The sequence below is a fragment of the Anguilla rostrata genome, chromosome 17, assembly GCF_018555375.3.
Source record: "Anguilla rostrata isolate EN2019 chromosome 17, ASM1855537v3, whole genome shotgun sequence".
Classification (NCBI taxonomy): domain Eukaryota; kingdom Metazoa; phylum Chordata; class Actinopteri; order Anguilliformes; family Anguillidae; genus Anguilla; species Anguilla rostrata.
In genome coordinates, this window is record NC_057949.1 from 11843565 (window position 1) to 11859778 (window position 16214).

The window sequence follows — 16214 nt, forward strand, 5'->3', positions numbered from 1 at the left end:
TCTGTGCGTTTCGGTTTCTGGGCAGTGTGCGCACACGTGTACGTTGTATCAGGCCTCTAGGGCCTACAGCACATTTATTTTAGTTCTCTCTTTTTTTGGATTTTGTAGCCCTGCCCACACACCTACCAAGCCCACCTGGGTCAAAGGATAAAAACATGTTTCAAATACTTCAATCCTTTAGACACCAGTTAAAAAAAAAAAAAAAAAAAAACCTCCCATAGATTTCTGAGTACTTTCAACAAAGCATGGTAAAACACTGAAATAGTCTGCCCGACACGGTTTTCGAACTTTGTTTTAAGCAATTTCACTGGCAATTTAAAGTACCTAAAGTAATTCTGAGCCACGACAGCACAGCTCTTAAGCTTGAGTTCTAGAAAATGTGGGGTGTTTTTTCAGAATGGCAGAAAACACAAGGGTGGTTAACGTCTGTGCAACAACAGGGATCCCCACACCCCTAAAAACCACTACAGCACCCCAGGATATGCGGGTTGGGGAGGACGGAAAAGGCAAATAATCAAAAGTTTTTTGAAAAATAATTATACGTACACTCTAAACAGCACATAATCCCGGATTGGATAGGACAGTGGGTAACCTGCAAGTACAACAGCAATTTGCTCACAGAAATGCAGGATCTACACACATACTGGAATAAAAAGAGTGTACAAACCGGACCCAAATATACACCCACCCACCCCCACTGCCTCTGGGTAACTGATCCAGCCACGGCCTTCCTGTCAGGGCTGTCTGAAGTTTGTGCAGTTGGACGTGTGGAAGTGTGGCATTTGCATGTGCCATAATTTGCATTGCTTTAATTACTGTACAGCTGGGGATACAGTGCTGCAGATCATCCCTGTGAACTTACCCCAGGAGTCCCCCAGGCCTCAGTACGCTATTGGTACAAAGCCTGCCATGGCAACCACCTCATAAGTGAGTGTCCTTAACTTGTTTTAATTTTAAATTAAGAGACCATCTTGATGTGGTTTTGAAATGTCTTCAGTTCTAACACCTGCTTCAAAAGAACTTATGGGAAAACTGCACTTTTCATTTTTCCACCCAAACTCCATTATAATGATTGTGCAAGCTACAGGAGGAAGTGTGTTAGGTGTTACAACGTTAACCTCCATTTCCTGAAGCCATATCAAGGCAGAGGGTGACCCGTGTGTGTGTGTGACTAACTCACAAACATCTCAATGGCTCTACAATCATAACCTTTTATTAATACTTTAAAAACATGACACGACTTTCACCAACGGAATAGTCCATGCAGCCACATCTTTTACCCATAAATGTGGTTTAGGCCTCAGAGCTCCTGCAGTTCAGCCTTGAAATGCCCCCTTGTCATGTGACCAAAGAGGTTTGACCAGATTTAAAAACAGACCCTGGCAATTTCACAATTTTTGTACATTTTAAAAACGACTAAATTCAAATTTTTCACTCGTTACTTCAGCAAGTAACTTCAATGAACTCAAATATTGAAATATGGCTCGATCCTGTTCCCCTCCCCCTACTGCGCCTGAAGATGGTTCAGTCCACTTTAAAAAAACAATAGAATTTTAAAAACCAGCCGGTACTTAAATGTGACAGGATTAACATTTGATTCTTCCTAAATTCATCTACCCCCCACATTTATTCTCCTCCTCATATCCAGCCATCTCAAGTTACCTGCCCACACATTGGACAGTTAATGATGCAGTCTACCTGCAATCCTCTCTCCATCTGTGCACGTTAACACGCAATCGCGCACACATACACCTAAAACACTACTTTAGTGTTCCGAATCTGCACGGACTCCAAATGTTAAACCCTGCCGTCGCACTACATGACATTCCGGTGATGTTCCTTAAATTGTTACAACGGTCGGGATTCATCATCAGAACCGCACCGCCACCAAAACTCCCAATCCCGCTTTCTCGTTCTCTTCCATAGTGCGGTTGAAATTCCACAAACCTTCTGAACACACAACAGACTGAAGGGAACGTATTCTGAGAAAAAACTACAAGTTTAACAAACAAAAAAATATAACATGAGCTAAAATAACAGCAACAACAATCATGAAAAAGTACAATAATGTGTATACACTTGACCAAAAATGTGCTTTTTAAGAATCTTTGGAACCAAAAGAAAAGCAGTGATAACATATTCAGAGTAAATGGAGATATACATAATACTACAACAAAGACTATTTATACATTGTCACATCCTCTGTAAAAGCAATAGGCAGTGACTGACTGACATACCAGACTAAACCATTCACACAAAAACTCCTGAAAAGAGGGTCTGTCTTAAGGACACAAATGGGACTGTTCCACTTTCTGGGGGGGGAGGGTTAGTGTCATTAATTGACAGAAAGCAGAACAAAAATTGCAAATGGCATTTTAAAGGGTACGTCTGTAACGTTTGCGTCCGACGACTTCTCTCAAGCCCTGAGTTAACCGTCAGTCGTTCAAACTTTGGGTGGTTGAGGTCTTGTCAATTAAAAGGTTTTTTGACCGAGTTTGACCAGCACACCTTGCTTCCCCGACCCATTTGACGTAAAATATTGACCCTAACTGAAATGGAATGTAGTCCCACAGAGAAAAGGGTTCAAAGAATTCTCTAGAAGCTCCTTGAGTCTCTCCCCCCCTCTTTGTTCCACTAATAAACTGCGTACTATATTCAGTAATCTTCAGTAAAACGGTAGTGTGTACCCATGTGTGTTATGAGAATGCATGATTCAGGTCAGAATACTTGTGTCACTGTAATATAACTGAAACATCAACAGCCATAATAGTCATATCTGTAATACTAATAACCAGCGATAATGAGGAATAATTAACTGGAAAATGTGATAATAATATAATTATAATAATAATAATCTTTTCATTTTGGTGGTTAACTCATTCCAATTCCACTGATTAGATTTTTTATCATCATTAATGTTTTATGATATTTATTCCATATAGAAAAAAAAATGAGGTAATGCGGAACAAAAACAAGTCTTTTCTCGTTAGTTTTTTCCTTGTCATTTTCAATCTAGCTTGGTGTTGCCGGGGGAGACGCGTTTCATCCCCGTCCTCTTCGGGGGACAAACAGCGGGAACACACCCGTTTGCTGCCTTCCACTGTTCTGGAAAGTTCCTCGCTCAGCTCGTGTCATTTCGTTCAATTTCCGAGTCGTTGCATTGTCCCTCCTCCATTGCGTCATCCTGATGCTCCAAAGTCCATTCTGGTGTCGCCATGGTTCCATATTTGTCATTACACATTTTTACTACCAGGGTCGCTCCAATTTAGTCATCCATTTTCCTGTCAGCGTAGAATGCGTGTTTCTGAATCGTGAGCATGTCGGGTGTTCAGTGCAGATGTTTGTTAGGAGGACAGAGGCAGACCGAGTTCGTCCTTCACTTTAAATCAATATGACAGGGCAGCCTTTTCATTTTGCTAATGGAAATGAAAGAGAAAGTTGCCTAAGCAGCAATAAAAATGAAAATAAAACACTGGCTTATATTAACCTTCCTCAAAATTTGAAACAAACCTGCAGACAGCAGGACAGTCTGCAGGTCAGAATGTAGTGTAGTCTCCAGTGAGCCTGAGATGGGCGAGCTCGCTGAGTGTGTAACTGCGTGTGTGTGTGTGTTTATGTGTGTATATAACTGACTGTAGAATCTACAGCTGTAGATCTGATCCTCATAAGGAGGTTGCCAGATAGAGGGAAATTGTGGTGCTGAACTAGTTTTGCAGGTGCGTTGTGTTTGGTAGCTTTCTTGGCATTTCACAGGTGTCACCTGGCAAACGTTACGGTTCCCTCTCCCGGTGAATGACGTCACAGAGCCCAGTTAACTAGACACTAGCCCATCAAAAGCTGATCCATCTTCATTAAATACGTTCATCCAAAAAGAAAAAAAGAAACCCACAAGTAGTAATGAGAGCCAGGGAGAGAGCTTCTGGATGAGTGTGGAGGAGGGATCGGACGCCCGGGGAATCCAAAAAGGGGTGTGGTGGGGGAGGGGCGGAGTTTTAGTACGGAGCAAATCTACTGTATCCACCCCGGTACAGACTAGCCTGTAGGAGAGAAGAGAGAAGGGTTACTATGACAAGTAGGGAAAAGAGTGTGAGACAGAAGGGCAATATCTGTCATGAAATACACTATATGACCAAAAGTATGAGGGCACCCCCTTTGGTCTGGGGCTGTTTTTCATGGTTTTGGTTAGGCCCCGTAGTGCTAGTGAAGGCAAATCTTAATGTTACAGCATACAATCAAATTCTAGACGATTCTGTGCTTCCCCAACAGTTTGGGAAAGGCCCTTTCCTGTTTCAGCAAGACAATGCCCCCAGGCACACAGTGACATCCATATAGAAATGGTTGTCAAGAACGGTGTGGAAGAACTTGACTGGCCCCACACAGAGCCCTGACCTCAGGCCCATCGAACACCGTTGGGATCAATCAATAAACAGATTAAACTCCACTGAGAGATACAGCCGGATGGAATGTGGTTTCCAGCTGCTCGGGCCGAGTATCACAGCCAAGCACGGTTAGAGTCGTACATGGTACCAGCCGTAAACGGTTACAGTTGTACATGGTAACAGGGCAGGCGGGCGGAGTCTTACCATGGCGCTCACACCGTAGGCGGCAGCCGCGGCAGGTGCCAGGGCGTGGTAGGGGTCTGCCGTGTATACTCTGCCATAGCTGTGCAACAAACAGGTCAAACCCCCTCAGCACAATATCATACGCAATTCCTACCATAGACTTGGGTTCACACATATCTGCATGTTTGTCTACATCTGTATCACCCTGTATCATTTAATATGAAACTAATTATTGTGTAAACAGCTCTACAACTACAAGAAAAGGCTCTCAATGATGCCAAGACTATAAATTGTGAACTGTTCAATGAAATGAGCCAGTGAAAGGATCCGTAACAGGAACTCAGTTTCTCTCCTCACCTGTCACTATAGGCGGCTGCTGCTGCAGCAGCTGTTGCCCCGGTTACAGCAGCAGGCTGAGCGTAGCGATAGGCTGCATAACCTCCCTGAGAGAGCGAGACAGAGAGAGAGAGAGACAGAGACAGAGACAGAGAGAGAAAGAGAGACAGAGAGAGAGAGAGAGAGACAGAGAGAGACAGAGAGAGAGGCTTAATTGCCATTGATCACATCAGATGAGAGGTGCATTAGAGTGAGTTAGAGTTGGAAAACTAACAAGGATAATAAAGCTAACCAACAGAGGAGAATGAGACAGAAGAGCTGCACAGATATGCTTCTGGCAAGCACAGCACAGTACTGCAGTACAGAGCACAAACAATTTAGCTACTTTAACCACCAAACAGGAAGAGAGAGGGTAAGTCTGAAGAGCGTACACACACATGCAGACACATGCAGGCACACATCCACCCTACTCGAGCACATCTCCGCTCTAATTAAGGACTACAACTCCCAGCATCCCCTCGAGACAGGAAGAGGCTTCAGCTGGTGAGTGGCAGGAGAGGTGATGAGCAGAGGGTGGGAGGGAGACTGATTAATGTCTGTAGAAGGCCGAGGAGGGTGGGGGAAGGGGGGGTGGGGGAGTTGCTTCATGCAGGTGTTAAGCAGCAGCAGGTAAATGAGTAACGAGGGAGGACAAAGCAGGCCTGAAAACACTAGCATTAGACCGAAATTTCTAAACGAATCTATTCCCTTTAAAAATACCATCCCCCCTGAGTGTTTCCCTGGAGAAATTAATGTCACACACATCAGTACTGGCAGATGCACCCAGCACTTGCAATTATAAACTAATTCTGTCCCGGGTCATGCATAATCTGCCACTGCAGAAAAACATCCAGAAATACAATATAAAACACCTGGGTAACCAAGCCACAATGCATACTTGAGTTACACAGATAATCAATGTGGAATTAAAATGAGTATTATTAAAAGTAGAAGTTAAGTAATCTACCACGATTCAACAGACTGAAATGTTCGCAGACTACGCAAGATGAGCATGCTTATGCTGTTAAGTCATTCAATATTAGCATCCAGGCCCCACTTATCCATTCCCCAAATCTCCCGTCAGATACAACTGAATTAGTACACCAATGAAAGGCTGTTATAAGTGCAAACCAATCAATTTTTATATTTTCCAAACCATATCATCATCATCATCATCATCATAATGCACACAGGGTTTTTCAGACCATACCTGGGGCAACCTGCTGCTAAAGAGAGGATCCTGAAACACTATTCTACAGAGAGAACACAGAACAGCCTTCTGTCAACCTGCACACACGCACACACACACGCACGCACGCGCACACACAGGCAGGCGGGCATGCACGCACATGCACACAGAGCTATCCAGTTATGAACAATATGACCCATCCTAAATTTCCTAGATGCATGAGCTCGACCAAATCTCCCAGAAGATGGTTTATTTAGGGCTGCCGAGAGAAAAGGGTGGTTTATTCAGGGTTGAACCACTGACAGTGGCCATGGAATATCATCATCTTTGTCTACAAGGTTAAGAGAGAAACACAGCACTCTCGTCCTACAGCTTTGTCAGGTTAAGGCACTACATGCAGTAGCTCTGTATTAGTTCGCTGAAATAATTTCACTTTGATGTATACAAAAACAATATTCACAGGGGGAACAAATCCCCCAACCCCCACTGGCAAACATAAGTGGAATTCCAGCTGGTTAAATTTTAAAAGTGTCTGCTGCTCTTTAGCCTTCCGTGGCTAAAACAGCTAAACCAGCTATATGCAGCTGATGAGCTGAAACCAGTCAGGGTAAAGTTAACATCCGATTTTTATGGGAAAATAATTTGTCATTATGAGGAAAACATGAATCGCAGCTGCTTAGCAGCAAAAATAGTGCGAGCCCAATCGCTCGGGTCAGAAGATTGATTTCAAGCAGCCTTCTGGCTCTTCAGCAATGAATAACATTACTACCGTCACTAACGCTGGCTAACTTCTGTCAGCTTGTTTTCAGGGGCCACATACACTAGCATATGCTTGCTAGCTTTTCAGCTAACTGTGGAGAACAGCAGATTATTGAAAAGGCCAAACGGGGCTTGCCTAACTGTTCTAATCCGCAGATGGGCCTGGCGGTCTGGTGCTGAATGTGGGCGGTGCCAGGACTGACTGTGGCTGGTAGGCCATAGGGCGACGCACAGTAGGCCCCAGGGCCGCCCAGGGATGGGAGAGTTTCAGTCGGCCAGGACGCCGGTCGGCTGCTCAAGCAGCACAAGACATGCGGAACTGCGTGTGATAAGAAGTGGCTGACATCACACACTTCAAAACAGAGCACAGGCTCCACACTCTCCCCTATACAGCTGTACAATAAATACAAACCGTTTCATATCCCAAACGTGGAATCGGCTACCAGTAACTAAAGATTCAGCTTGCTCAAAATAGCCTGCTGACAAACCTGATACCTGTAAGTGTATTCATTTACTGAAGGCAATATGACAGAGCTTAATTTGCAACATGCTAGCTGACCAGCTTGATGGCCTACTATAATAACAAGCAAAAACATCAGCTAAATGGTTTAATATAAACATACTGGGACAATAATTTGAAAAGATTATGTTTTTGTTTGTACTGGACATGTTAGCTAGCTAGCTAGCTGTTATGGTGACCATGCATTACAGCCAGGTAACAGAACTTCTGATAGCTGAGTAGCCAGCAAAAATATTATTTGCTAAAAACAAGGTGTTTTCACTTAAAACGGTCTATTGTTCACGGCCATAGAGCTCTGCATTGCCTTTACGAACACACATGCAGACGTTCCAGGAGAGAGAGAGAAAGAGAGAGGGAGGATAGGGAGGGAGGATAAGAGGTGGATTATACTTACATACAGGTCTGCAGCTCCATAAAACCCATCCTGATACACCACACTGAGAGAGTGAATAACATGAGAGGGGGGGATAACATGAGAAGAGAGGAAAGAAAATGGATAGAGCGAAACGGGTACAGACAGAGGTGGAGCGTGAAAAGAAAAGTTGGCGAAATATAGAACGAATGACCACAGGGCCAGTAAAAGCAGGAGGAATAGAAAAGAATGAGAGAGAGAGAGAGAGAGAGAGAACAGTAAAGAATGTGAAGAGAAATCAGGACAAAGGAAGCATGGGAATGATGGAAAGAGTGAATGAAAGAGGAAAAAGAGAGAGGGAAATGTTATTTTACACACATGCAGCATGCAGTGTGATTACAGCTTCCTCAGACCATTCTCCAAGCCTGTGCTTGTAACAGACAGCACAGGGGACCAGGTCCAATAAGTGCAGTGATCCCAAGACTGTGCAGCCAATCAAAAGAGCCGCTGGTTTAGAGAGATGCTGGTCTGTCAGGAAGCTGTACTGTACCCACAGCAGTACACAGAGTGGTGCAAACATCACCCCCTCCCACCCAACATGCACATACACAGCACATGGCTAACAGCATGCAGTGTGTGCGTGTGTGTGTAGGCGTGCGTGTGTATGTGTCCCAGAGAAGAATCACAAAATTGGTGGTAATTTACTATCAAATAGCACTGGCGTAGGTGCAGTCCTTTTAAGGTTTCTCAGGAAAGCACAGCATTTCAAAATATGTTAAGTTCATAATTAAGTTATTTCATTATTGTTTCTGTGGTATAAATGGCATCTCGTGAGTATGTGACAGTACGTTAAGTGATGTGGTTCAGCTGGACACAGAAAACACGCTAACAAGAAAACTGCACATGGTAGCACGTTGCACTACGTTTTGGGTTGTTCTTATTCATAAATTCCATGTCTGTCCGCGCAGCCGTAGGCTATATAGCACTGTGTGCGACAGGGGCACTCGTGAGAATATAGTGCGTATGCGCGCGTGTGTGTGTGAGCATGAGGCAGGTGCATCGGGCGGGATATAGCGCCTTACCCAGGGTAGGTGGGGATGGCGGGCTGCGGCACGGCGGCGCGGACGGCGCTGTAAACGGGGCGGCCCCGCCCCCTCAGGTGGGCGCCCCGAAAAGCCGCCGCCGCGGCCGTGGAGGCAGCGGCCGCCGCCGAGGGGTACGGGAACCCCGGAACTGAGAGCGGGACAGAGGGACAGACGTTAGCTTCAGCCTCACTGAAATACGCCCGGAACTTAAAACATCAAAATGGCCACCAAAAAGCTCGCCCATTTATCAGGGGAACACAGAAAAAGCAACGGACCAGAATCAAATCATGTTACAGCTTACGTAAACAGAGGGAGAACCAGTGAGCAAATATTTGGACAGGCTTATTGTGTTGGTACACTGTACATCTAGATCCATGTGTACGCGTTTATCCATTGTACGTGTTCTTTTCAGTGCTTTGGCAACATAAGATGCATCTTGCCAAGCCAATAAAGCGTGATTTGAATTTGAGAGTTCAGGGCCTGACCTGCATAGAGCTCTGGCCCGTACATGGCTCCCACCATTGGACTGAGCTTCCACCCCGCTACGCTCCCCAAGCAGGGCGATGCAGCACACCAGGAGAGGAGAGAGAGAGAGAGAGAGAGATGTACGCACACACGCGCACACATACACACAAACACAAACACACGCAAACACACGCACGCATACAGCAGTTAGCAGTCAGGTCTGCAGGAGCTACAGGGCTGCTGATTATGTGCTTGGCCTGGGTTGTGGGGTTGGGGTCTGGGCTGGTTGGGGGCAGGGACTGGGGTCTCAGTTGCTTGGGGGCAGGGACTGGGCTGTGGGCTGTGGGTTGGGGACTCAGCTGCTTGGGGGTGGGGACTGGGCTGTGGGCTGTGGGTTGGGGACTCAGCTGCTTGGGGGCGGGGACTGGGCTGGATGGGGGCAGGGTCTCAGCTGCTTGGGGGCAGGGACTGGGCTGGATGGGGTGGGTCTGGGCATGATGTGTCTGGGCTGGTTAGGGGCAGGGACTGGGCATGATGGGCAGTGTCTGGGCTGGCTAGGGGCAGGGACTGGGCTGGATGGGCAGTGTCTGGGCTGGTTAGGGGCAGGGACTGGGCTGGATGGGGTGGGGTCTGGGCTGGTTAGGGGCAGGGACTGGGCTGGATGGGGTGGTGACTGGGCTGGATGGGGTGGGGACTGGGCTGGATGGGGTGGGGTCTGGGCTGGTTAGGGGCAGGGACTGGGCGGGAGTTACCGTAGGGCAGTGTGCTGAGAGCCTCTCCATTAGGGTAAGGACTGACCATCTTCTTATTGGTCATTACCCTGGCCGTAGCGTTGTTCACCTGCAACAGGGAGAGACAACGCACCTCAACACCAGAGGAGACTGAACTGTCTACAGAGGAGGACACACACACACACACACAGTCACAGACAGACATGCACATACAAATGCAAACACCAACCAAGGACAGAAACAACATTAAGCTATACTAGATGCTAAATGTGAAGATGGAGAACATTAGGTTCTTTTTTTGCACAAATTGAACAATGTAACTCATGTGTAAGTGTTACTTCTCACCTGGCAAAAACTAATTTGACCACCCATGCGTGCGTGCGTGTGTGTGTGTGTGCGCGCAGCCACTGCTGGGGTGTATGTGGTGATGCAGTGCGTCATTTGACTATAGCCTCATCCTGAATAATGAGGAAAATCAATGCAACTGATTTCCTTTTGATGGAGCACTTAATATTTCCACAATGTCAGCTGGAAAAATCAATAACCTCAAATACGGCTGCTGTACTCTCCCCAGTCACTTTGTGAAAACTATCCACAGACTCGCAACCATCAAATGAAACCACTCCCTGTGATTTGAACAGTGTATGCTCGTGCACGTTAGTGTGAGATTGTTAGCCTGTGTAAGTTCTCCGATTACTCCTACTGTAAAACAAACATGCAAATCAGATAGGGAAGAGAGAGAAAATTAATCTCAATATTACAGCATTGGTTAACAGCCAAACCCCCACCCCCACCCCCACCCCCACCCCCCCCCATATTAAACAATTAACCTAGAATTAACCTGTGAAAGATTCAAATTTATAACATACTGATTAAAATCAAGAAACATCCCATTACTTCGAATAAATAATCAAATAAATTAGGGGTAGGGAGAGAAAGAGTGCAAAAAACATTTGTCCAACAAAATAAAACAATAAAATTCAATAAAATACAGAAATTACACACAGCCAAGTATGGGCGCATCACATGACCAAGAGTAAAGAACCAAAAATCAGCCAATCAGCAAGCGTCGGATGCAGAATAGAGACCAATCAAAACAATCGCAGCACTCCCATGTCATACACATACAAAGAGAGAGAGGGATGAGACAGGGAAGGAGGGAGAGGATGCGGGGGGGGGGGGGGAGACAGAGCCAGTCCGATCAAAAACAGAGGGAACACAAAAATGAAGAAAGAGAAAGAACATTTCATCTACATAAGCAACACCAAAAGTAAAACAATTATTTTTGAAAATAAAAATACCAAGGTGCATCATTCAAAAAAGCAATTAGAGTCAGTGACCATTCCCCTACAGATATCACTAAAATGTGGGGGGAGGGGGGCTGAGAGAGAAATAGAGATAGTGAGAAAGAGAGCTGAAGAGAAGACAAGAGAACCAAAGATGGAAGGGAAGAAAGAGGAGAAGAGAAAAGCAATCATCATACCCAAAAATAAATCAAATGATATAAGAAACACTGCCAGGCATTAATATTTGGTGTCACAAACTAAGACCAAAACACAAACTATACACACACCATTCAAAAAAAAAAAAAAAAAAGAAAACAACAAAAGCAAGGGAAAGACACCTCCCCAAAAGGCCCAGAGTTCACTTCTACCCCCACCCCTGAACATAAGAGGGGGAAATGATTGCCTCAGTGAATCATATTCCCAGGATGTTCCCTGATTGTCTGAGCTAGCTGAGCTCTGGTCCAATCAAAGCACTTGATCTTGCTCCACTCTATAAGCCATTGCACCACTGTTATGGACCCCCGTAGAGTAAGAGCCACCATTTTCCACACTGCTGCCAGAAACAACCCTGAGTTTACGGACCATTCATTCACAGAACTGTGAGTCGTCAAGGTGGAAAAGCCTGGTCCATGGCCTGGTTTTCTGGCACCGTCCTGGTTATAGGCTAATTCTCTAGTATAGTCCTGGTCATAGGCTACTTATCTGGTATAGGCCTGTTTATAGGCTGGCTATCCCGATAAGTCGACTGGTTGATAAACCAGCCAGTGTGCTTTAAGATGGCAGCGGTGGAATTTCAGCAGCGTTTTGAACCACCGATTGAAACCGGTGAACACAAATAACTTCCAGGTGAGGATGCATCCATAAACACACGGGTGGAGGGTGTCAGAGTGCGGTCGGCGCAAATGTGTACATTTGTAAACTTTATGGATAGGTACCAGGCTGTGCTGGAACAAGTGTCAACAGTAAACCCTCCTACAGTGAAGTTTGAACAGCGAACCCCTACACCCTGTTTAAAAGGAGAATATGCCCCAAAGCTGGCTGTACGCACCGTAATTACAGACAACATGGTCAAATTAAACAGAACGGGGTTATGTTTAATACTGCGATTACAAATCAATTAGAGAAATAAAGAATTAATCAGATGAATCTGGTAAGGCATGTCACAGAGGAAGATGATTACATTTGGGCCATTCCAAGGAAGTGTTAATGATGGGGGGGAAGGGCGGGGGGCGGAGCGCATACGCCTTTACTTCCGGTGCACCACTGATGACCCTGCGCTACCCAATCAGATATGTATATGTACAGGATGGACTACATGCTCAGCACATTCACATCAGATACTGCAGTAACTACTGCTAAACATGCAGGACTAGCCCTGAAGTGACCCTTCAGACTAAACTCAAACCACTGTGTGTGTGTGCATGAATTATCAAAATTCAGTCATTTCAAAACTAAGCATTTACTTCAACTTCACCTTTTTCCAAATTTTACTGATTTTCTTCCTGTATTTTGTACTTCACTGTTTTTCTGAATTCTGTTTGTTTCTCACACAAAAAAACAAAAGGTAGTTATTTTTGCAAGTTCCTTTTAAATGACTGCTTGCACCAAATCAAAATATCAGGAAATCAACACAGTGGTTTACACCAAATTTTATGGATGCTGACAATTAATTTTATATTGATATTGATTGAAATCATTCTCTCTAGAAGACTAGCCACTTCATGCAAGCTTGCATTGCTAGGCGTACTGCTGCTGTTAAACAGTAAATGAAAGGCAAATAATTCTTAATATACAAGTCCTGCTGCTTCGTTACGGCAGCCATCTTACATTCAGCTGCACTTCCCATTAAAACTGCCTAAAATGCACAGCTGCGAGGCCAACGCCAATCAGCCTCACATTCTGCAGGATTATAAAGACTACTGTATGCTAGAGTTCATAAATAACGCAACAGCAAAAGGAAAAAGCATTTGTACAAGAAAGCTAAATTTCCTAAACCTTGCTTGCATTTGTTCTATATTTTCTTCAGTTTTAATGATTTTTACTGTAGAGGAAAGATGAAAAGGACGGGATTTTGTGCAGACTTGCCTATCATGCACTAGCAATATAGAACATTCTGGACAGCATGACTCTGAGACCAATGGTATGAATGCAGTAGCCTTAAAGACAACTATTCATAGTGTACCATGACATGGATTTTACACTGTATTCATTGTCAGTTGAATGTTACATGACTGATAGGAGAGAACGTGATCGTTTTGTGCGCTCTGATGAAGAAATGTCCGGTCATAAAGCTAATGACACAAGCAAGCAGCTAACAGAACAACTGAACAGGAAAATGAGAAGATCGGTGCCACTTGTTAAGAAGCAAGTTTTATTTGCGTTCAATTTTTTTTAGGGGGGGAGAGGGGGTGGGGTCTGTCAGCAATGATGTCATATGTATACAACTTACCGTTGCCGGGGAAACAGCGTGAGGACACGCGAGTGGTTACCGTGGAGACTGACAACAACACACATAGAAGTCGTCAGGGAAACAGAAAAAATAACAAATAAATAAACCAACAAACAACCTAACAAACAAAAAAAAATTATAATGAACCCCTCCCCCCTAAAAATAATATATTTAAATTGAAGGTAAAAGGATATTGAAAATTAAGGCAGTTTCACAACCATTTGAACAGGCCCGTTTAAAGGAGCCATCTGCACCAACTGAGACGGGCAGACAGACAGACGGACACAGGCTCAGCTCACTGCAACTACAGCAGCAACAGGACTCCTAACCCTGCTGGCTCAGGCACAAGGTCCCCCGAAAACCTTGCATCGCTGCTAAACACAGCCGTTATCACAAGCCCAAAATATACACATGCTTTCAAACATAATATTATCGATGCGCTATTTCAATACAAAAATTGCTTTTGTATTTTGTAACATTTTGTGAATGTTAAATTCAGATCCATAATTATGATCCACAATTACTCTACATGGACAGGTCTCTCTTTTTTAACATCACAGCTTCAAATCTTACAGCACATTGTACTTACATAATGATGTCAAATATAATATTAATAATAATCTATAAGAAAATACAGTACATAAGAAGTAAATTACACAGGCTTGTTTTTCAAGACTTGGGCCATTTCTCTGCACATGAGCACGTTTCCTGGTATTAGATATTTTATCATTTACAAATAGGCATAAGCTCTACACTCATGCTTGAACTTTTATCTTCTGTTCAGGCTCAACTGAGAAAACAAGAAAGGGATAGAGAGGATGGAGGTAGAGTGAGAGAGGGACAGAGGATGGAGAGAGAGGAGGATAGAGAGAGTGGAAGCAGAAAGGATGGCCAATGTAGGCAGAGTGAGAGAGGGATAGAGGATGAGAGAGGCAGAGGGCAGGCTAAAGAAAATGCTTTCAGTCTATCACTGCTGAGAACGCCAAACTGGGGAACAAAAACTGGAAAAAGTTATAAGAGAGAGAAGAGGGAGGAAGAAAGATGCAGATGTGAAAATGGGTGGTGAGCAAAGGGTAACCAAAAGAGGGAGGGATGGATGGAGGTGTGTACAGACAGACAAACAGACACTGGACAAGGGGTGCACCACGGAGGGACAGAGGAGTGGAGGTTTGGGGTGAATTAGAAATGCGCACAAGCCAAACAGACAATCTGGACTGGCAGAGAGATGGAGAGGGAAAGAGAGAGAGGTGGAAGGGACCAGAGATTCTCCCCAAGAGAGAAAGAGCAAGAGAGGAGTGGGCGAAAAAAACTCACTCTCCCTCTTCCCCTCTTGCAGACGCAAGCGCGCGCGCGCACACACACACACACACACACACAGAAACCAATACAATTTTGAGCTTAATGATTTGAATTTTGGGTCATGCAGTGGATTATGGGATGGGTACTTGACTGATACCCATGCACAGCCCAGTTACAGCCTGCACCTGAACCCCTCTGACTGTTCCATAAACTCACATGTGAAACATTGAGTCACACATCAGAAATCATTTTTATTCAATATTAATTTTTCCATGTTGCACCTTTTCTTTCTGACTTAAATCAACAGAAATGTTAAAGATAAATACAGGTGCTTAAGCAACCTCTTCCTATTAAGGAAATGCGTGCCTACATGAAACTTTTTCATGAATTTCCCGAAATAAATATGCTGATCACAGCCATTTGGAGTTCAGGACGACTGTGACATCACACTCACCTCCACACACAGAGCCATGCGCACCCAGACAGCCAATCACAGGTCAGTCAGCAGCGTCATCACATATAAACCTCAGTTCGGTGCGCAAGCACGCACACACACACACACACACACACACACACACACACACACACACACGTCTACTGCTCTGCAGTACCCCTGTCGTGACCTCAACCGTTCTGTTCCACCAGAGGGCGCACTCTCCAGAACCAGCACAAAGCAGATGTACTGACCTCCATCTCATAGACTCACTCTTATCGCCATTCCCAGAACCGGCCGGGGAGCAGAGCCAAAAGCGCCTTTAAAGGGCAAGCAATTCAGAAATATTTATAAAAATATTGTAAATATATATATAAAGTTTCAGGAAGGGCCAAATAGGGCCTTACGGTTTACCCCTGTTAGAGAAACGGTTACCACCACTGTCGCGGCGAAAATCAGGCGCGCCGGCCCACCGGCACTCTGCCGCGGCGGACTCAGCCAGGAGAGACAGGCTTTACGGCGGGGCGAGATCAGCTTTCGTCTGCAGAGAACAGCTTTCGTCTGCAGAGAACAGCTTTCGTCTGCAGAGAATATGCTTACAAGTTGCGCTCGACAAACGATTGATTTTTTCCACAAGAGCCCGTGTCTCTTGCAAACAAAGAGACCAGCAGATTCCAAATGAGCACTTAGTCTCTTATTCGCTGTAGGC

At 44.9% G+C, this 16214-nt stretch overlaps 1 protein-coding gene across 4 annotated transcripts in view; it reads right to left on the reverse strand.

Moving 5' to 3' along the window:
• Window positions 1-1197: 1197 nt before the first annotated feature.
• LOC135243958 (RNA binding protein fox-1 homolog 2-like) overlaps window positions 1198-16214 on the reverse strand; it is a 33702-nt gene continuing 18685 nt past the window's right edge. For 3 of the 4 annotated variants that reach the window (XM_064316111.1, XM_064316110.1, XM_064316112.1), the window contains 7 exons: window positions 10060-10147; window positions 9328-9384; window positions 8840-8990; window positions 7800-7842; window positions 4920-5005; window positions 4584-4662; window positions 1198-4037 (listed from right to left, as the gene is read on the reverse strand). In XM_064316111.1, coding sequence (XP_064172181.1) covers window positions 3993-4037; window positions 4584-4662; window positions 4920-5005; window positions 7800-7842; window positions 8840-8990; window positions 9328-9384; window positions 10060-10147 — 549 coding nt within the window. In that variant the 3' untranslated portion in view covers window positions 1198-3992. The remainder of the gene's footprint in view (window positions 4038-4583; window positions 4663-4919; window positions 5006-7799; window positions 7843-8839; window positions 8991-9327; window positions 9385-10059; window positions 10148-16214) is intronic. The other variant, XR_010326861.1, reaches the window with a different exon arrangement.